Source organism: Sphaerodactylus townsendi, linkage group LG05 (genome assembly GCF_021028975.2).
Source record: "Sphaerodactylus townsendi isolate TG3544 linkage group LG05, MPM_Stown_v2.3, whole genome shotgun sequence".
NCBI lineage: Eukaryota > Metazoa > Chordata > Lepidosauria > Squamata > Sphaerodactylidae > Sphaerodactylus > Sphaerodactylus townsendi.
In genome coordinates, this window is record NC_059429.1 from 75,236,966 (window position 1) to 75,259,285 (window position 22,320).

A 22,320-nucleotide genomic window follows, 5' to 3' on the forward strand; every position below is an offset into this window, starting at 1 on the left:
AGGCAGGGGAGTCTGCCATCCCTGGCCTCGGAGAGCTGCTTTTATAAGCACTGAGGCCGGGGGCAGGGCTTGTGGAGCATTGCCACGCTCCCAGGGGTGGGTGGGGACGTGGCCCTGCCCCAAATACACCCCATTACAAATCTATACCTACATCCCTGTCCTACTGTGAGAAAAGGGGAGAAGGGACTGGGGGGAGGATAGAGTAAAGGAAGGATGCTTTCCTCCCTACAGAGGTCTGAGGGGGTTGAAAAGGGAGAGGGTTGTCAGGAGCATGGCAGATGCACTTGCTGCGCAGACTAAAGACCTGTGCCAGGCATATTCTCCTCTGCCTGAATTCTATTCCCTTTTCTACCACCCCAGTCATGGTATGTTACGGTTTGGGGTGGGGGTGGAGTCTACACACTGTCCTCCTTTGCTCTCCGCCCCCCTCACCCAATAGTGGGCTTTTCTTTCTTTTTTTCCTGGTCAATGTAAACTTGTTTCCTTTTCCTAGGGAAGTAACAGCTAGTGGCAATAACTAGAAAAACACGACATTTCTGAGTTACTTAGTAAGTGCGCACAGGGAAAGAGGTGGGCATGCTGTGTGGTGCACAGGTGCTTTCCCCCTACAGGCTGGGTGGCCATCTTGGGCCATGTGCCTCTGTTGAGGTTTCACAGTCATTGGGTCTTTCCCTCCATGTCCACTGACATCTGTGGGCATGTGTGGTGTTGAGGGGCAGTGCCTGGATCTGCAGGAAGTGACTGGATGGGCCTGAGTGCCACTACCAGGGGCATCATTGGTTGCCATTGCCTGATTAGTGGATGTTGCATGGGTTACTATGGATTTCAGGATGCTTGCAATACCATCTGTGCTTTGCAGTGCAGCATGTGTTGTTTTTTTCCCTTGCAGAAAGTCTATAGGGAACAGATCAGTGGCAACTCTTCTGCATCAGCAGCTGGCTACCACTGTTGAAGTGGCCCTCATGACTGTGCTGCACATATCCTTGAATCCACCAACTGATTATCACCCTCCCAAAGAGCATTCAGGTTTTCTCCATTCACCCAATTTACACCAACATGTATAGTATTTGTATTGCTAATTGGGAGAGGGTGGGAAAGGGTGGTGTGGTATAGTGTCAGACTAGGACCTGGGAAACCCAGGTTCAAATGCCCACTTACACCACAGGAGCTTACTGGGTGACCTTGGGTCAGTCACACACTCTCAGCCCTGACCCTGACTAGTATACCAACAATGGAGGCCTGAAATGGCTAACCTCCGAGCGTCTCTTGGGCCTTGACAGCAAAACCCCCAAAACACAGTCACATCTCTGGTGAAAAAAACCCTCAGGTACCAGGTAGACACCAAAGTTTAGTACTTTTTGCCCTTAACGTCTTACACATCTACAAACTGCAGAACTGTACTTTGTTCAGTACTGTGCTACAGTGGGAGAAAGCATACTTGTTTCTATCCAGCGGTTTTATCACCCATTTCTTGGCACAGGAGGAGCAATCTCCACCCTGCTGCAAACAAATGCAATTCACAGGCTTTGTGTGTATTCAGAAGAAATTCCCTAGAGATGACTCACTGGGTTTTCCAAGGGTGTCCAGGGAGATGTCAAGCAGACATTGCATGTAAATCAGTGACACACCTTGGGTAAGGGAACATACGGTATCGCCTGCAGGTTTGTTCCTTTCTGAGACATATGGAACAATAGAAATGCTAGTTATTGTAGATTGCCAGAGAGGATCCTGTGCATATACACACAGTCTCTCTCACACACTCGCTACATTTGGTACTGGCAGCAAGGAGAGGGTTTCTGTTTGTTCTTACTTCATAAAAAGGAATGGTGATTTGGGGAGGGGCTCTTGCACCTTCTGGAAACTATTAACTGAGCTAGCAAACAGGGGTGTCCATAATGATCATCCAGCATATACAACCCAGCCTGGACTTTAGGGGGCTGTCAGAGTACCAGCTCAACACTTTTTGCCTATCATATATTGTACCAAGAGAAATCCAACAAACATTTCCTCCACCCAATCCAGTGACATGTGTAATGCTGGGTCCAAATCCTATGTGGCCTTCATTTATGCTGCCAATAGCTGCCCAAGCCATGATTCTGGAAGCTTCTTTACAACACGCAGCTGAAGCTTTGTGGATTGCTATGTCTGCTGCTCGGAAAGACTGCCAGAGAAATCTTTTTTACTTATTGTGTATTGTACTCTATTGTTCTCCCCCATTTGTGTGTAGAGTGCAGTCAAGTCACAGCTGACTAACGGCGACTCCAGAGAGTTTTCATGGAAACAGACGGACAGAGGTGTTTTGCCACTGCTTTCCCTAACATAACCACCCTGGTATTTCTTGGTGGTCCCCCATCCAATTACTAATCAGGGCTGACCCTGCTTAGCTTCTGAGATATGCTGCAATCAGGCTAGCCTGGGCTTTGTTCTCCCCTTCCTATGAAAAACATTTGCCTTTAAAGGGAGTCGTTACAAGTCACTCAAGAAGGTAGGTATAATACTGGAGACCCTAAAATGACTACTCTGTATTATAGTATAGGATATATCATTTCCCCTATCTATACTATAGTACACAACAGTTGTTTTAGGATCTCCAGTATTATGCCTACCTCCTTGGATGACTTGCAAAGACTCCCTTTACAGACAAATATTTTAATATCAAATGAAACTGCTCAAGATTTTAATGCACATCAAAATGAGAGAACATTAAACACCCTCCCTTTGTTGTATATAATTATGTCCACGTGATGCTAATGATTAATTTCCTCCACTCTTTCCCAATACCAGGTCACAATTAGTCCTGCAGCTCTGAGGTCATAATGCTGAGCTTGAAAGTACCACGGACAGAACATGTAATGTCACGCAAGCAGAGGCACAAGCTGGCTGGTAAGCCTCATGTTCAAGGGGATGGTGCTGCCCACCCTTGGGGATGAACCTTTCTTTGACTAATGGGGCCAGCACTGCAGTTAGAAAAACAAGTCAGTGCAGTAACTAAAAGTGTTATTTTTTCCAATAACATTTAGCGCATAAGTTATCTTCTTTCTTTGACAACTATCTTAGTCGCACTGATTCATACTCCTGTAACTCTGAGCTAACTGTAATGGCTCCAACAGAGGCCTGTTTCTGAAGATAACATGGAAACTTCAATTGGTCCAAAATGAAGCAGCTCAGCTGTTGTCAACAATCTGATCTCAGCAGTTGCTCCTTGCTGTCACTGCATGGCCTTGGGCCTTTACCAACGTGATACCAATTCTACAGAACGGTCTTCCTGAAAAGGTCAGGAAGGCAACTTTATTTCAGGTTTTCAAGAGATTTTGCAAGGATAAGTTTTCCAGGAAATCCTTTGAGCTCAGCTAATGGAGATGTAGGTTATTCTGCCGTAGACTGTTTTTATGGTATTTGTACTATGTTTTTATGATTAGTGTTTTAAAATGTTGCAATCTAATTCAGGCCTTTGACAGGAGAAAAGTGAAGTAAAAGTATTTTAAATATATAAATTAATAAAGTACTAGCTTTGGAGAAGATTGATCTATCCTTCTTCAGTTCTAAATGGTCAAAGTTGACATCCCCCTGCCCCCCACCCAAACTCTAGGTAGTCGTGACAATGTTGTTCATCATGGATCACTAGTGAGGGAGCAACATAACTATTCTTCTCACCTTTTACCATTTGCACATCTTACTGGTTATTGCCTATGGATCACCAGGCTTGCAGGACTACCTGTCTCACTTGTAACATTCATTGGAAAAGCAGAAGATCACAAGCCAGGCCACTGTCCCTTTTACCTTTCAGCATGATTCCCCAGTGACGAACAATTACCAGCGGCCATGAATAGTAAAAAAGGAGAGGCAGAAATGCAATCCCCTCTCTTTTGGTTAGATTTCACCACATACAAGCAATTAGTCGAGGGGGAAAAGAGAAGGCTAGAATTGAATAAATTATTAATACTTGGAAGCAGATGGCTTTTTCTTGTACCAAAGGAAGTGAAACCTAAGAGAATCATCATCTGAAGACAAGCCAGGAGGTCCCACATATCTGATAATGGGAAAAGGGAATATTTGTGGAATTGAGAAACAAGCATATCATTCTCCAGATCTCCTAATAGCTGTCATAGATCTAGTCAAAGATTCTTACACAAAGATGCTCAGCGATCCTTCACCAAAATCAATCACCTCCTGTATTTCTGTATATTCTAGAGCACTCCCCACAAATCCCACTAGTAGGCAGTGTAGAGGCAGAACACTTCATTGGTGCAGCCTCCTGAAGACTGGTCCCTTGGGAAGTTAAGGAGGGGCACATATGAAGAAAGAAGAACCATGTGTACAACCCTGAGCTCCTAGGAGAAAAGGTAAGGTAAAAATGGACTAGACAGATATGGTATGAATTTTCATAACAGTTCTTTGTAGGTTTTTATCCCATAAATAAGTGGCTTTCACATATTACAAGTTCAGCCACGAGGCATATATTAACTTCTGAAAGCGTTCATAAAATACCTCTGCACAATTAAAAAAAATTCTGATGTAGGACATACTGTTTGTCATTGCCAAATGATAGTGGGGGAGTTCAGAAGACTACCTTATCATCTTTCGACTCAATGGAGGTTCTATTCCCTTGGACACACAGAGGTGACTGACATATGTTTATGCTTTAGTCAAAAAAAGTAGCCACATTATTTTTCCGAAGTGAAAACAATAAATAGTGTGATCATACTCTAAACTTTAGAGTTATTTACTGTGACATGAGATGTCACGGGAAAAATACTATTTATATGCAAGATTTTACCTGAGCATTTTTTTAAACTTTGCTCAAAAATCAGCCCCTTATCTATCCCTCCTATATTCCTTTCTGGGGGGTGGGGGGAATGCTGTTTAAGAACTCTTGGGTATATCATACCAATATAAAGGCATAGTATAAACTGCTACAGCTTTCCTCCAAAAATTATGAGAACTATCGTTCCAAGAGATAACTAAAGACCTCTAACAGTAACCTCACAAGACTACAGTTTCCACTGTTGTTCTGGGGAAGTCATGTGAGTTAAATGGTTTAAAACCAGCGCTGGCTTGTAGTGTCAATACAGCTTAGGTAGCAAGCACAAGAGAAAAGAAGAGGCTTAATAATCCTAGCTAAGTACGAAAACAACTTCGTCTTTTTGCATCACACACTCCAGATCAGGAATCCCCAAACTTTGAGCTCTTGGGAGCCAGTGGAATTCTGACACAGGGTGGTCAGCACAATCACAAGCGAAATGGCTACCACAGGATGTGGGGCCAACTAAGTTGCAGAAGGCAGAGCCAAACAGAGAACAAGCCCAAGTGCAGAGGAAAAGGGGTAATTTAAAAAATACCCCAGGAAAGAGTAGTGAGATAGAATAAAAGCAATATTATGGTGGCAGCTGCCACTGAAACAATGTTATTTTAATCTGCCCAGCCAATCTGATTTCTAGTGGTCAATCAGAAGTCTTGTTGCCTCCTATGGTCCAGTCCACTTTCTAAAAACACTTGGTGGTTGTCAGGAAACATGTTGGCAGGCATCATAGTGCCCATGGGTATCAGGTTGGGAACCTTGCTTTAGATACTATCATTCTAAACTTGCTTTTTTGTGATGGCCATTATCAAATGAAGAGATGCAGAGCTATACTGCAGAGAAGTCCCTCAGTCACACAAAATATGTGCCTACACAAAGTGAACTGGTCCCTCAAGTATACTATACCAGTGCTGCTGGAATTGCTTTGTGCACTTGGTTCCTTCCATTAGGATGAGTCACTGGTGAATCACTCTGCATAATTTAAGAAGAGTCCTGTACTATTACACCAAAGGTCCACTTAATTTAGCATCCTGTTTCCCAAGATAGCTGATTCTACATCTGTATATGTCTCTTGAAGTCAACAACTCTTGTCTCTGTTTATCCTCCTGGCACTTGGCATTCAGAGGTATCATGCTTTTTTCATGCTTTTGAACATGGAGGCTTTATCTACCTATCAAGCTTTACAGTCTACCACAGATAATGCTTACTGGACACAAAGTTCCTTACCTCTTTGATAGCAGACATCTTGATGCTCTCATAGTAATGCAAAGGTGCGTTTGGAGAATTCATGTCATAACCAAATCCAGCCACTGCTACTTCATCACAATTGTGGAGTACCATGGTTATTGCTACACTTCCCAGAGTAGGAATATTCTGAGGAGGAAAGAGGGGGAAAGTACAACAGAATGTATTAAGCAAGTTTTTATCTGAATGAAACTAAGGGTGGGGGGTGGGGGGAATGTATGACAAACATTAATTTAAGGGGGTGGTGGAATTAGCATGAATTCTTGTTGGAACAGAACTGTATACACAAACCACGAAGACTCCATTTCATGCTGGCAGGGGCTGATGGGAATTGTAGTCCATGAACATCTGGAGTGCCATAGGTTCGCCACCACGGTCCTAAGGAATGGCGTTTCATAATTTAATTATGCATTGTGTGAAGAAATATGTCCTTTTGCCTGTTTTGAATCTCTCGCCCTTCTGTTTCAGCAGAGGACTCCACATTCTAATATTATGAGAACGGGAGGAAAGTTTTTGCCTGTCCATGCTCATGCCATGCATAATTTTATAGACTTCTGTCATGTCTCCTCTTACCCACCTTTTTTCTAAGTTAAACAGTCCTAAACCTTTTAACCACTCCTCATAAGGCAATTGCTGTAGTCCATTAATCATTTGGGCTGCTCTTCTCTGCACCTTCCCAAGCTGTGCAATATTCTTGTTTAGGTATGGTGATCTGAACTGTATATAGTATTCAAAGTGTGGTCTCACTACAAATAGCAGCAGTTTTATTCTCTTTCCTTGTCTATTTAAGGCCAGAATGGAATTTGCCTTTTTCACAGCAACTACACAGTGGGTTGACATTTTCATCGAGCTATCTACTATCACCCCAAGATCCCTTTCTTGATCTGCTGCTGCCAGGACAGATCCCATCAATGTATATGTGAAGCGGGGATTTTTTTTGCCCCAACATCCATCCCTTTACACTTGCTCACACTGAATCTCATTTGCCATTTTAATTCCCATTCCTCCAATTTGGAGCTATCCTTTTGGAGCTCTTTACTATCAGTTTTTGTTTTAACCACCATACATAATTTGGTGTTATCTGTAAACTTGGCCACTTTGCTGTTCCGGCTCCAGGTCACTGATGAACATGTTAAAAGTCATAGGAGACTGGTGATGTTGTTTGATAAGTTAATATTTATTGTTTTGGATGTTGTGGATTTTCCAGGCTGTGCGGCCATCATCTGCAAGTTTTTGCCTAATATTTTGCCTGCATCTATGGCTGGCATCTTTAGAGGTATGTTACAGTGAGATGTGTTTTTTCCTATGTTATTCTCTTTAAAAAGTATCAAATATTCCAGCCAATGAAGAATATATTGTTTGAACTTATTAGATAATAGCTTTGTATGTTCCCTGAGCAAAAGGGTAAGAATCAGCATAGACATTGCAGGCTGTGTATACTGTTCAAATTTCTGCCTTGTTCACAAATAAAGTGGGGAGGATCTATTTTTTGTGCAAAAAAAAAAGCATAGATGTGAGGGGAGCTGCTCTTCTGTTGCTAAGCTCCACCGCTTGGAACACCCTTCTTCTCAATCCATTTTATTTCCAGAATTGAAGGTGGGCTGTGGAAAAAAGTGTTTCAAACAATGGAATGGCTTATTAAATGTAGGGGGAGGAAGGATAGGACTCAACTCTCATATTTAGAAAAGAACCACACTACTGATTTATACAGAAATGAGAAAGATATATGAATAATTTACATGTGCCTGTCTTGCACTCTCTTGGTTGGTCTTAACACACTCAAACATTTTTCCAGACTTTGACAACAGCAAGCATCAGAAGAATTCTAATTTCTACAGGACACTACAAATATTCTTGCTTTGCACAACCACAGAAGCCCTAACTTTTGCCTCTCTCCTCTACTGATGCCCACTTGGCTCTAGGTAAGTCTGTGGTGCTGGAGGAGCTGAGATGTTGCCGAAGGCCTGCCCTAGAGCAGAGGTGTACAACACAAATAACTGATGGTCATTTTGATATGTGCAGTAACTTAGGTGGAGTGCACTACCAGACTAACCACGGAGAAGCATTTGTCACATTTTTAACAAAATTACATGTGCAAATTTGATTTCCTTCATAACTGCCTTCACTCCCATTATTTGAGCAGTGTCACAAGCCTCAGAAAGGTAATCAAAAGGTAATGATAAATACAGACACTCCTCCCTATTTTCCTCGGTCTCCTCACCATGCAGGTGCTTCTCAAAACCCACCCTCCTTTCCAATTCCTGATCCCTCAGGGATATCTACATTCAGGGTTATCTGCAATTCATGTATCTCTGTCTCTCTGTCTCTCTGTCTGAAAACACTCTTTCTGCACTATCACAAACCATCTTATAATCCTACATTCAAGTACCCTTCTCTTTCTCCATTTCCGTGTCACAAATTATTTCCCCTTGTGTTATCTCTGCTTCCCTTTGCTGAGCTCAGGGACGGCAACAGCACATGTGGGTTTTCACTTTCCCAGCAGCTCATGCACAAATGGAGCCAATGGAAACATGTGAGCTCTAGCACTAACCCCATGCATTGTGCTGCATCTAGGAAGAGGAAAAGCAATGCAGACATGGGCACAAAAGCATTTTTTCATCCCCCCTGATGGACCTGAGCAGACTGTATATTCCAAACTAGAGTTTGGAAAGCAGGATCTACAAAATGCTCCCTTCTCTTTCACACAGCATGCAAAGGCTCCTTGACTGCAAGCTTTCTCAAAATGTTGCACCAAGTCAGATTTGGGAAAAATCACAGAAAAGCAGGGGGAACCATAGAAAAAGGATTATTAGGGAACAACATCTTGTGGATGCTTTTTAAAAAAACCCACTCTACATCAGACACTAAACTGGAGCACAACTTCCATATGGACACAGCCTAAAAAAGCTATATTAAATTAATTTAGTTCTGTGCATTGCAAGAAAGGAAAACACTTTCTACATGGGAGTACTTGATGCATGAGAAAATTCTTGCTGCTTCAGTGCCTTGCCAGCTTTATGGGTTGTGAGGGTCATTTCTGTGTCAATGATTTTTGGACTAGGAGGAAATGATTGCAGTAAATCTCTCCGCAGAAATATCTGACATTTGAATAGTGTTAAAAGATTTCAGTTGTTATGTGATGAGAGGGGAGCCCCCCCTTTTTTTTAACCTGTAACTGTGGTTCTTTGAGAGAGAGTGACCAGCAAAATGTGCTTCTTTTGGTTTACGGGCTGTTCTGAGTTTTCAAGACACTCTGCAATTTTTTCCTGCTCAGCCAATCAACTTTACACAATTAACAAAAAAATTATCATCAGCTTCTTGCCTAATAAGCCCATTTTCTATCATCATCTCAAGCTCTCTGTGGTCACTGTAAACAAAACAAATAGGACAACACAGAAGTCCAGTTACCCAAATATAAGCAAGACAGGCCAAAATTCTGAGGTTAAATAACAATGGACTCCAAGAGCTCTGCTATAAATTAGGAAGGGCTGCTAAAGCTTTAGATTACACTTCACCTTTGTCACTTGAGCTCAAACTCGCAGCCCTCCTCAGAGTTCATGATTACATCTGTTCCTGTCTCACGTAGAATCCAATTTAAAAACAAAAGCAATGTAGTACGTAACAATAGCGTACAGTACATTTCTTCTTCAAGCACCTTTGTGGATATTAACTTAGGGATTCAATTTGCAAAATATTTATTGACAATATAGCAATTACTCAAAAATGTTTTTAAAGAGCCGCTTTCCGTTGGTGAAATTTGAGACAAACACCAATTTAACATGCTACTACTACTCTGCCAAGATATCCTAGTACATGTTCTGACAACACTTGAATTTCTTAGAAGTATTTATTCTTCTGTAAGCAGTACCTACACACAGTCAGGTACATGGGATAATGATCACCTGCCAAGTGCCAACTGGAGAGAACATTCCAGTGAAGATCATTATATTCAGGCCTTTTTAGCACTGCAAACTGCCATAAAGCCTGTAAATGACAAAGTGGATTGTCTTATGCAGAGGCAGAGCTACAAGGGGCAGGGTGAGGACAAGCGCCCCAGGTGGGCGCCCCAGGTGGGCGCCCACACCCCTCCTCCTTTCCCCTCGTCCCGCCCCACCAGGCCTGACAGAGGCCGCTGCGGGGCACCCCTGCCCAGCCCCTGCCAGGCAGGCAGCTAGTCCGCATTGAGCTTCCTCTGCCCTTTCCCTCCCTCCCTGCCCAAGCAGCAGCAGAGGTGGGTCCTGGCAGGGCATGCTTGCCCTGAAGGGGTTCAGCACACCAGTGCCTATCCCCAAGCGCCCGCAGCCAGGGGTGCGTGCTTGGCCTGGTGAGGAAGGCAGATTCTGTTTGGGACTGAGCTTCTGTTACAGACACCTTTTCTTCGCTCTCACAGTCACTGTGTGGCAGATCTCATAATTTCCGCTGTTTGTGAGAGTGGGGAACGGTTGTTCTTTGCTTCGCAGGGAAGATGAAACACATGGCCCGGCGTTTTTCTTTGCTTTAGGCTTTTTTGATCCACTTCACCTCCCACATTCTGCACTTCTCAATGATCGGGAGGTCTTTTTGAAACTTTATTTCAACTAATATGTACTATATTATATCTATCAAAATAACAATATATCTAATACAGGAATATTAAAATACTGAGGAATATCAAAATAACAAGACTCTCCCTCCAGCGGCAGCAGAAGTGGCAGGAAGAGTGAGTGAGTGGGTATGGGTGTGGGTGTGTAGGGAGGAGAGAGAATATAAGTTCTAGGACACGGTTCCCCTCTTCAGCAGAATGTGGTCCAGGGAACTGCTTTGCCTCTTTCATAGTAGCATGTTAAAATATAAATAAAGAAAATTGTTGCAAACATACCACTAAGCATACCATTGATTTTCAACCCCAGCAGCTAAAATTTTTACCCTATACAAATTCAACTTGCCCCTACCACTGAATTCAGGTTAATAGGATTACAGCTTTAATTGATTAATTTACTAATTAAATCAGTTAAAATATGCACTCTTAAATATACCGAGGCAGCATTTCACTACATGTATCTTTAAAAAAGCAAATGCATTTATGTTAGAAGGGAAATATTAGGTTTCTGTGAAATCAGCATTCCTTGGTTTGTCAGGTTGTTCAAGAAGTCAGTAATGGAGGAGGGCTGGTTGCAACAGAAAGTATATTGAAGAATGAATACTCTTATGAAAGTGAACTGATTTATAACCAGGTGTGAAAATGAATGCTAACTTGAAATAAATTCATTCATTTAGTAGTCAGATGATTACAATAAAACCTAACATCCCAGTTCTTGCTACTCTAATTTTAAAAAAACAGAAGTTGTTTTTGATAGCTGTAATAAAAGTAGCAAGCAAAAGAGGAGCTAATTTCCACAGCAATGTTTTTAAAAAGCTTCATACACAACTGGTAAATATTCTTAAAATATATATAGTTATTTTAATCTCTTTTGGTTTAATTGTAAGCTCCCTTCTCTGTATGCTTTGCAACTGTGGAGCATTACACTTAGATTCAAAAACATGTGCATCATAGATAGGTTGCATTATTTCTAAAGATCAAATACATAACCTTGTTGAGCAAATTTGTTGTTGAAAAAAACTTACGAATTTACTTTGAAATATGGAGTAATTTCCCTCTTTTTTGTGCACAATAAATATTTTTAGAACAGATTTTCTTGCTTGCTTAAACCAATAGTCATGAATAATAATGTGGAGATATTTCAGGGCAAGGGGGGTATTGCTTTGATACATTTATCTAAACATTGCGTGATACATTTATCTAAAAAATGGGATGGAGGGGAGGCTGCTATTTTAATTCTTGCCCCAGTCACCATTTTCTGTAGCAATGCCCCTGTCCAAACCCACCCTCCTCAAGCTCCATCTTCAAAATCTCCAGATGTTTCCCAACCTGAAGCTGACATCCCCAGCAGTCCTTCAATTGTCAACTAATATGATCGAAGGCCCTTTCTGCACGGGTGCAAGCGGGGGTGCATCAGCATAAACAATGCCGATGCACCCCCTGGGACCATTCGCATGGACTGTCCCGGTAGGGGTGCAGGCTACGCCGTCCCTGAATGCTGTACCTCATCTCCTGGCTTCTGGCGTGTCGCAGAGGCCAGGGGACACTCACCCTCAGGCTGGAGCGGAGGCTCTAGAGTTGCAGGCCAGGGGGGCGTGTCCCCTGGCCTCTGCAATGCGCTGGAAGCCAGGTGACGAGGTACAGCGTTCAGGGATGGTGGGGGGGAAATGGCGCCTTCCAGCTGCTGCCGTTCGCACGGCAGCGGTTGGAAGACACTGCTTCCAAAAAACTTCGGCAGCAGCATCTTCGTGCCACTTGGGGGTGGCGAGGCCAGCGCTGCTGCGATGCAGTGGTAGCAGCCGTGCGAACCCCTCCCCAGGGACAGCGTTTTTGCCGTTCCGGAGGCGCTCTATTCCGCCTGTGCGGAAAGAGCCTCAGTTTTTTAAAAATGCTTTAGGGGTTTGGAAGCATTTCCACTGTAGAAACAGGAGTGTTAAGTACAACAGAAATAAACAGTACCTATACAGTGCTTTCAGGTTCAAAAGTGATCCTCATACATTATCCTGTTTTAATAGGTCAAAGGTAAAGTGGCTTGCCAAAGTCTAGCTAGTGAACTAATAACAGATGTGGCAATAGAAACAAAAACAACAGAAAAAACCCTCGCAAAAAACCCACACAGACCAACAAACAAAACAAAACAAAAAACCAAACAAAGCTGGTAACAGAAGTGAATGTTTTTGGTTACACAGTCACTGTTTTTAATAGAGAACATGAAGGATATGGCCCAGTCACAAAAACAACATGAAGCGTAATGATTATTATATCTTCATATCAGTGGAATGACCAAACCTATACAAAGGCTTGAACTGGAGATCTTGAACTGAGGGTTCATTGTGCTGCCTTTCTGAGGAGAGCCAGGGCATATGGAACCATAACAGACAGTGTGTATGAGAAAATTTGTAATGGTTCTTATTATAGGCTCACCTATTGTGTATATTTTTGTACATTTTTGTTTTGTTCATTTTTGTTTCCAGTGTTCATGATTTATTTGTTTCTTTTATGGAAGTTTTGGATTTTCATAGTTTCACTGAATGTGGACATTAACTGCAGAGTAGTAAATGCTTGTTACATTTTAAGATAATGAATTATCAGATAATGGCATACATTCATTAGGATATCCAGCAGCCTATCTATTATTTGGTGATGTCCCAAATTTCAGAAGGAGTATGTTGCTCTTTAAAAACTAAGTGTACCCTACATAACTGTCTTATTACCAATAATAATTTAAATGACTGTTGGTGAGCCAAGTCCACTAAATTAACATCCACAAGTGAAGTGAAACATATACATTCAAAATTCACCTTGTTTTGTTTTCAGAGATTTCTACTAAGTTGAGAGTATGTTTGCTTGGCTAATACTATTGCTTCACCTTTGAAACAGAGTAGATTTCTAAAAATTCAACAATTTATTAATGTAAGTTTAGTGCAGTATGCTCAATATATTCAGCAGATCAGTCAAAACCCTGCCTGTGTGCAAGATGTTTAAAATAATACGCATTACTTCAGGTAAACTCTTGAAAGCACAGATGTGGGCATCTATTTCTTTTCTGAATATGAGATTTTACTAAACGTGTTTCTGATGAAAGGTAATCCTGGTCCTAACAGAAGAAACCATTGAGTTAACATTTGATCAAAGGTCTTCTAAATTGTTTAATCTACATCGTTAATGCTTCTAAAAAAAAAAACCCGAGAGATGTAGGACAGCAATCTAACTCAAACAGAACAGAGATCAAGATGAAGCCATATCTGATGCCACAGAGAGATTTCACAAATCTGGAGCCTTTAACACTCTTCTATGCCCAGATCTACAGGTCTTTGACTATATTAAATAAGGGCAACACAATGGAGTAGTGATACAACAAAACGACCATCCCATAATATCAGTACTACAGAAAGCAAGACAGAGCACATTAATTATCTTGTATCACAGTGTCTGAAATATGATCAGAGGGAATCCTAGGAAAGCTCAGCGCTTTCAAAGGCTCAGGGTTAAAATGTTTCCTTCAACTCAGATGGCATGACTTAAAGAAGGAATACCAAGAAAGTCTCACAGTGAAGATATACGGGGATCTGAAGACTGATTTTAAATAGAACTGCAATGACCTACTTGTTCTAAGATAACTTTGAGGCTACAGAACTTGCAGTTTCTGAATCTGGCTTCTTGAACATTACTGCACTAATAAAGATTTAACTGAAATGAACTTTCTGACTAGCAGTTTATTAAGAAATTCTTATCTTCCTGGAGAATCGTCACATTTTAATTTATTATAATCATTATGAATGAAATCTTATGTTTCTTGTGAGAGAGGCCTTCATCTTGCCTACCAAAAATGAATCTCTTTGAATGTGAGATATCGTTATTCTGTTTCTAAATAAATGGCTATATAACATTCAGAACCTATTCACCAGACATAATCAGATGCACTTTTCTATGAGGACCTGTCGTTGCCAATTGGTCATATTACTCTGTTCAGCGTACCATACTGTATCTTCTTCAAGGAACACAGGAAGATATCCGGGGTGTTCTCTCAGTCTCTCAGCTTTTCTGTGAAGAAAGTCAGGCTCAGAGAGAGAGAGTTACTTGACCAAGGCTATATAACTGAATTCACGAAAGGGGTGATGGTGAATTTGAACACAAGTTTTATGTTCCAAGTATATATCATTCAACCTGTGCTCTTCTTTGTTCTGGTGATCTGAGTAAGAGATTCATCAATACTTATAAAGGTAAGGCTTAGGGAAAATCAAGAGTCACAGACAGTATTATTTTATGCAGTCTAAAAGTATAACTCTACTACCCTGTTTCTCCGAAAATAAGACATCCCCTGAGAATAAGACGTAGTAGAGGTTTTGCTGAAGTGCTAAATATAAAACATCCCCCGAAAGTAAGACATAGCAAAGTTTTTGTTTGGAGCATGCCCGTCAAACAGAACACCAGAGCATGCAGCTGTGGAGCGAAAAAATAAGACATTCCTTGAAAATAAGACATAGTGCATCTTTGGGAGCAAAAATTAATATAAGACACTGTCTTACTTGCGGAGAAACACGGTAGCAAGTCCTCCAAGGAGGAAAACAATGATTAGAATGTGATTTTTCAAAGAAATGCTTTCTTTGTGCCTTTATGCCTATGCTTGTTATTAAGGCAGGCACATTTTAAAAAGAAAGATTCTTGAGTACTTACTTGATTCTAAGCTTTGAGTTAAAGCTGAAAAGTATTACATTTTAAGAGCCATGGCAAATACGATTTGGCACCAATGTAAGCATTGGGGATTTCAACCCTTCCCGTAGGGGACATTATCACAGACTCTTACTCAATGGCATGTTGGCACAACTCTACTTAGATGGTGTGTGCCCAAATTAAGATAACAGCCTGTAGATGAAAGAAAATGAGAACTCAGCATGTACCAGAGAGCTGTGCTTTCAGCGTAATCTTGTGTCTCTAGAGATCTTGGGACAATATCTAGAAACAATAAATCTAAAAATGCAACAAACTCAAGCTACTAAAGATGAGACTGGCGAGAGCACAGATAATGAATGTTGCTTCCAGTTTAAGGGGCTCAAGTGAACCCTCTTTCAAAGACAAATAAAACACAGCTTTAGCAGGAAAAATAACTACGTTACAAACAATGGCTGGTAACAAAGTGCTAATAGTTTGGGTTTTTTTTTAAAAAAAGATGAATAGTCTTAGAATGCAGTAATTCTGAGTACAGGAATGGGGGTTGGGAGGGAGCACTTAACACTTTCTCTGCCACTTGTTTTTTCTCTCAATATCATGCTCCCTGTTTTCTTCCTTCCAATAGACATGTGCAGCTAGGCCAGGGGTAGGGAACCTGCGGCTCTCCAGATGTTCAGGAACTACAATTCCCATCAGCCTCTGTCAGCATGGCCAATTGAACATCTGGAGAGCCGCAGGTTCCCTACCCCTGAGCTAGGCAAAGTGAAAAGCAACCTGAAGGAAGAAATTTTTACCAAGCAAAACGATTGCTGGTGCAAGAATTAAGCTTTCACTCCTTCATCTAGCTTGGAATTAGTCTCTTTTCAACATATAACAAAAGTTCAGTCATAGTTTTGTTCCATGCATTTTTGTATGATCCTATAAGACCCTGAATAAGCTGCAGAGTGTGAGTTCTGTAGTTTGGAATAACTATAAACAGCTAAAACTCTACATTTGGAATGGACATGTCAAACCATCCTATGAATACAGGATCAATACTTTTCATCTGAATTCAAATACTACTATGGATTATACTTCCCATTAGAGCTACAGACTGGCTGATTAAACTGCATGGTAAGTGAGGTACTACCTGCCCTAATGTTAGTTTACAGTGTATATAACTGGAATGACAGTGGGGAATACAAAAAATGAATGACTGTCCATTACACTATATAAAGTGCTATAAGAAGCTGTTAATAAGACTATATACTACTATTTGACATCGAGGAGCAGCAATAGTAATAGAACTGGAATTGGGGCTACACAATGTAGTGGTCAAGTGCGTCACTAACACCAAACTATTCAGGATACTGAAAACCACAGCAGGTTGCAAAGAACTCCAAGAAAACAACATGGCAAGTGAAGTTTATTATAGTTAAGTAAACAGTGTTGCACAGTACAAGGTGCTGCACTAACTAAATATACAGAGATAGGGTCTGAACTAGCAGCGACTGAGAGGGTAATAATACAATATTGGGGTTGTAGTGGGCAACTCAGTAAAAATGTCAACTCTGTGTAGATCAGGGATGAAAAAGGAAAACTCATGCTGGGGATTATTAGAAAAGGGACTGAAAATATTCTAATGCCCTTGTAACCAAGCTATAGTGCAACCTTGTTTTGAATATTGTGTACTGTTGCAGTCACTGTATCTCCAAAAAGGTATTGCAGAGCTGGAAAAAGTGCAAGAAGACAACCAAAGATTAAGAGGTGGACCACTTAAAGAGTTGGGGGCTTTTTAGGTTAGAAAAAAATGGTTGGGGAACATGAGATAGAGGTCTGCAAATTATGCATGAGATAGAAAAAGCAAATACCGAGAATTGTCTCACCCACTGTACTAGAAAGCAAAGGCATGCAATGAAGCTGATGGGTGATAGATGCAGGACAGTCAAAAGGAAATACTTATTTAATGGTGGAGTAATTAAATTGTGGAATTTATGGCCACCGAACATAATGATGACTACTAACACAGATGGCTTTATTTGACAGATTCATGGAGAACAGGTCCAACATGGCTACTAGCCAAGATGGCAAAAGGGAACTTTCACATCTCAAAGCAGCAAGCCTCTGAATAAACTGGTACCAGGAGGCAACATCAAGGGAAGGCCTTGGCCTCTATGCCTATTTGCAGCCTAGTCAGGGGTACCAGGCAGCGACAGTGTGAAAGAGCACACTGAACAAGATTGACTCTGGCTCTTATACAAAAGTGTTGTTCTTATGTCAAAAGAAGGGTTTTTTTAATGCTGGGCAGCACAATCCTGGGGGGTGGGGGTGGAAAGGAGTAGATGAGCGGGAGCCTTGCTACTTCCAAAGAGGTCTGCACCCAGTCAGAAAACAAGGAATACTGCCTGAGAGCAGAGAAAGCCCCCATGCAGCCCAATGGGCTGCACCGCCTTTTTTGATGGTGTAAATCCATGCCAGCAAAAGGGGGTGTTCTCTCCATGAAAGGGTTCAGGAAGCCAACCAAAGTCTGCTCCACCCCCCAAGAACACCCCCATTGATGCCAGTGTGAGCTCCTATACTGGAGGATGGCTGACGCAACAGCAGTGTTCACACCTAGCTGTGTGTAGTATTATGGCTCCCTGGTACTGGCGTAAGTGCCCTGCTGCCAGTGTAGATTTCAGTTTTACCGCACTGAGTGGTATTTACATTGGCAGTGGGATCATACCACATCCAGAACCCTTTTACCCCTCTCCAGGATTCCACTGTCAGATGCAGACATTGCGGGGGAGGACCGGGGGAGTATGACTTCTCAAGTTTTGATTTGAACAGACTGCCCATCTTCTTCTCATTCAAGATTCAAATCTTAGTCTGCAACAACAGAAGCTTCCTCATTTCTGATGCAATTCTGCCCAGAAAGCTGATCTCCCACAATGGAACAACTATTTCTGCCATCTTTGTTGCCTATGCATTGTTACACCTGGCAGTATTCTCCTGATTCATCTGGCACAAATTATAGCCTCAAGATGGAGGATGCTCCAGCAATTACCCTTTATTAAATCCGAGAAGAAATGCTTTGGGATCAGCCTTGAACCATTCCACTCAGCCTTCTCAATCCTGCTGGAAAAAAAGTAAAATTACAAAGCTAATTGGCAGCACATTGTTACCATATGTGGTGTGCTAGCAGCACCCTGAAGTTTATTTAGACTCAGAAGGAGGAATGGAATATCATGACCCTTTATGAGGTTTTCAAGTTGGCCCTAGTTATTAAGGAGATGATCTGTCTCAAGCCTCCTCATGACCTTACAGTTTGCTAGCATCTCTTTCTGGGCTTGCTTTAAAAGTTCTTTGCTTATGGAGTTTCTTTTAACTTCCCACTATCTTTCTGATTTTGATCCAATGCAAGAGGAGGTTTGGTTAATGCACACTCAAAGTATTGTGACAATTAAGGAGCACACTGTAGTTTGCATGCAAGAAGTTGTTACTGGGACATTATTGTAGACATTGTCATCAGCAGCCAGCCAAGTAAGACCATGTTACACATTGAATTGATCTCTTATGTATGAAACATCTTGGAATGCTCTTTCTTCAGAAAGAGACACCAAACATGCACAGAATGTTTTCTGAGTACCAAACAGAACCAATGGATGCCCTTAAGAGCCCTAGGCCACACTGCATTATGTACAGTATGCTCTCGTCCTGATCAAATCTTCATGGCAGATGCTAGCAATCCTAACTGTACAGGGCGCTGCAGCCATTCACATGTTTTCTCCTCTATTCCTGGACCTGCATCCCACATTCTAGTTTTGTGTTCAAACATAAACTACAAAAGCCTAAATATTCCATGGGGGTGCAACCTCAGGGATCATTCTTATCCCTAAGCACAGTGAAAAGTCCTAACTTTTTAATGGCATAAACCTACATAGCTTATTCTGCTTTTGTTAAAACTCTCTGACTGAATAGTTTACCATTAACTCCATCTGACAAGGGCCATTGACAAAATCTGTTTTCTTTAAAGACTCATAAACTAGATTTTTAAAAAAACCAAAATTGTTCAAGTAGACTTCTATGAAGTGATACATCAGGTTCTAATTAAAGCCTCTCGATGTTGATTTTACCCATCTTATATGTGTTACACAACCTATCAAATCCTTACAAAGTTAGATTCACAGCAAACTAATTTCCGGAATCCTTTCTCTTCACTCCAATGAAATTTAATTACTTGTGCATTTAGATAATATGTTTAAAAATAAAAATAAATTGAGGGGAAAAGAGGATGGCAAAGATCGTGTACGTGCCCCTGCTCAAAAATACTGTCAGTTAACAAGCACTAAAATGAAAAAAGCAGATGCCGTGTGTTTGAATGCACACATATTTTTGCTTAGGAAAATCCTTGCTGAAGTAACAGATGTATACACAGTGATGCACGAATGTATGTCAGTGTGCACTGGAAACAGGTCAAACTTGAGAGATTTAAAAGGCATTATTCCTCCCTTTTTCATAACTAGTACGTAGAGGCTTAGGTATGTCAGCATAAACAGCAGAAATATAAACGCATCATCAGAAAGCATACAATTAATGTGTTCTGCTATGTGATCTCCCTCCAAGAAGATCTATACATGTTGGTTTGCTACACTTTTAAAATCTAGCAATCTGGGACAGGTTAAGAGGCATAGATATGATCAGGTAGTTTCCTCACTCTTAAAATGATTTATAGGCATTTAAAATTCCTGTGAGGAAGGATCCTTAAGAATGTTACTGTTGACCACAAGGAAAAACAGCAAAATAAACGACAGTCCAAAAGCGAAGAATACATCTGCGTACAAAGAGTAACAGTATCTCAGAAGTACCGTGAGCTCCTTCCCTTGATCTCTAATCAAGGATCTTGCAGTAGCTTATAATAATTTAAAATGCTATACAAATAATAAAATAGATTAGTAAAAAAAACAAGCAAGCAAAATCAACAAATCAAAGTTTGGTTGCAAACATCAGGAGAATGCACCAAGAACAAACTGTAATAAATTAATTAAATTTAGTAGACTGCCCTACCCCCGGAGGGCTCAGGGCAGTGTACAATAAAACCAACAACAAACAGTGATACAACATAATATAAAACAATACACATCAGAAAAGTGCATTAAAATCCATTAAAATCAGTAGCAGCATCATAACTCATATAAAATCCATTTTTAGAGGTGGTATCCAAACCCCAACTCCCTACTCCATACCTCCTGGGAGGGGATCGGCAGATCGCTGCAGATGGTATACACAGATGGTACATGGGGCATCAAGAGGGGGTGGGCAATCTGCGACTAGCCTCCGCAAAGGCACGGTGGAACAGCTCAGTTTTGCAGGTCTCAGTTTTGCAGAACTCACCAAGATCCCGCAGGGCCATAACAGCTGGAGGAAGAGTGTTCTACCAGGCTGGGGCCAGGACCGAAAAAGCCCTGGCCTTGGTAGAGACTAGCTGCATCATTGCAAGGCTAGGGACCACCAGTAAGTTCCGAACTGGGACATATGGGGTAAGGTGGTCTCGAAGGTATGAGGGTCCCAGGCCGTGAAGGGCCTTAAAGGTCAACACCAACACCTTGAAAACGATCCAGAATTCCACTGGGAGTCAGTGCAAGCGGTGCAACACGGGGGAGATGCGATCCCTAACAGAGCCACCTGTGAGAAGATGAGCCGCCGCATGCTGGACCAGTTTCAGTTTCCAGATCAGCCGCAAGGGAAGACGCGCGTAGAGCAAATTACAGTTGTCTAACCTGGAGGTGACTGTTGCATGGATCACCGTAGCCAGATCAGCCTGGGAAAGGTAGGGGGTCAGCCATCAGGCCTGGCGAAGATGGAAAAAAGCAACCTGGGTAACATGGGCCACCTGTGTCTCCATAGAAAGAGATGAATCCAGGTGGACCCCCAGGTTGCGAGCCAAGGAGGTTGGTGCCAAAGAGACCCCTTCCAACACCAGTGGCTGGAAATCCCCAATTCCCTTTCCCGCGGCTTAGACAGAGAATCTCCGTCTTTGATGGGTTACGTTTTAACCTTCTTTGCTTAAACCAACCAGCGTCTCCAAACCGCCTCCAATTAATGCTGTAGAGTTGCAGGGGCAGCCGCCACCCCACCTCCATCAACAGAATGAGCTGAGTGTCATCTGCCTATTGATGACAAATCAGCCCAAAACTCTGCACCAGCTGAGCAGCGGGCCAAATATAGATGTTAAATAACTGCAGGGACAGCAAGGCCCCCTGAGGAATACCGCAATGAAGCAGGCACTTTTGGGAAGCCTGATCCCCACGCCACAATTGCTGACTTGGCCCCGGAGAAACGAGGCAATGCCCTGTACCCTGGAGACAGCCAAGCGATGGGTCAAAAGGTCGTGGTCAACCACATCAAATGCTGCAGTAAGGTTTAGTAATACCAGCAGCACCAAACCGCCTTGGTCAAGCTGCATGCGGAGTGTATCTGTGACAGCAATGAGGACAGTCTCCATCCCATGCCCAGCACAGAAGCCAGACTGGAAGGGATCAAGAGCCGATGTGTCCTCCAGAAAGCCTTGAAGCTGCTCCAACACCACTCTCTCAATTACCTTCCTCAGAAACGAAAGATTCAAAACGGGGTGGTAATTGGCCAGATCACTGGGATCTAAGATGGTCTTTCAAAGAGTGGGTGGACCGCTGCCTCCTTCAACCCACCTGGAAACACTCCTTGCTCAAGGGAGCAATTGATGATATTCAACAGGTGGGGTTGCAACTCTTCCCAGCACACTTTAATTAGCCAGGAGGGGCATGGATCCAGAGGACAGGTAGTAGGTATAACAGCATCCAGGACTCTGTCAACATTGGCCTCGGCGAGCAGGGAAAACTGGTGCAGGCAAGGACCTGAAGACGGCAACGGGGCCTCCAGTTCACTAATTGTAGCAAAGGTCATGGAGGAGCGATGTGACTTTATCTGCTCATAAATGCCTCACAAAAAAGCTCATAAGTGCCTCACAGCCAATAGCCAAATCAGTATTTTTAGAACCCTTGGTTAACGAGGAGAGTGATCAAATAATATG

At 42.1% G+C, this 22,320-nt stretch overlaps 1 protein-coding gene across 5 annotated transcripts in view; it reads right to left on the reverse strand.

The window, feature by feature from the left end:
- The window catches only part of ST3GAL3 (ST3 beta-galactoside alpha-2,3-sialyltransferase 3), a 247,227-nt gene that overhangs the window by 52,825 nt on the left and 172,082 nt on the right, over window positions 1-22,320 (reverse strand). For all 5 annotated transcript variants that reach the window (XM_048498760.1, XM_048498758.1, XM_048498759.1 and 2 more), the window contains one exon: window positions 6,026-6,172. In XM_048498760.1, the coding sequence (XP_048354717.1) occupies window positions 6,026-6,172 (147 nt within the window). The remainder of the gene's footprint in view (window positions 1-6,025; window positions 6,173-22,320) is intronic.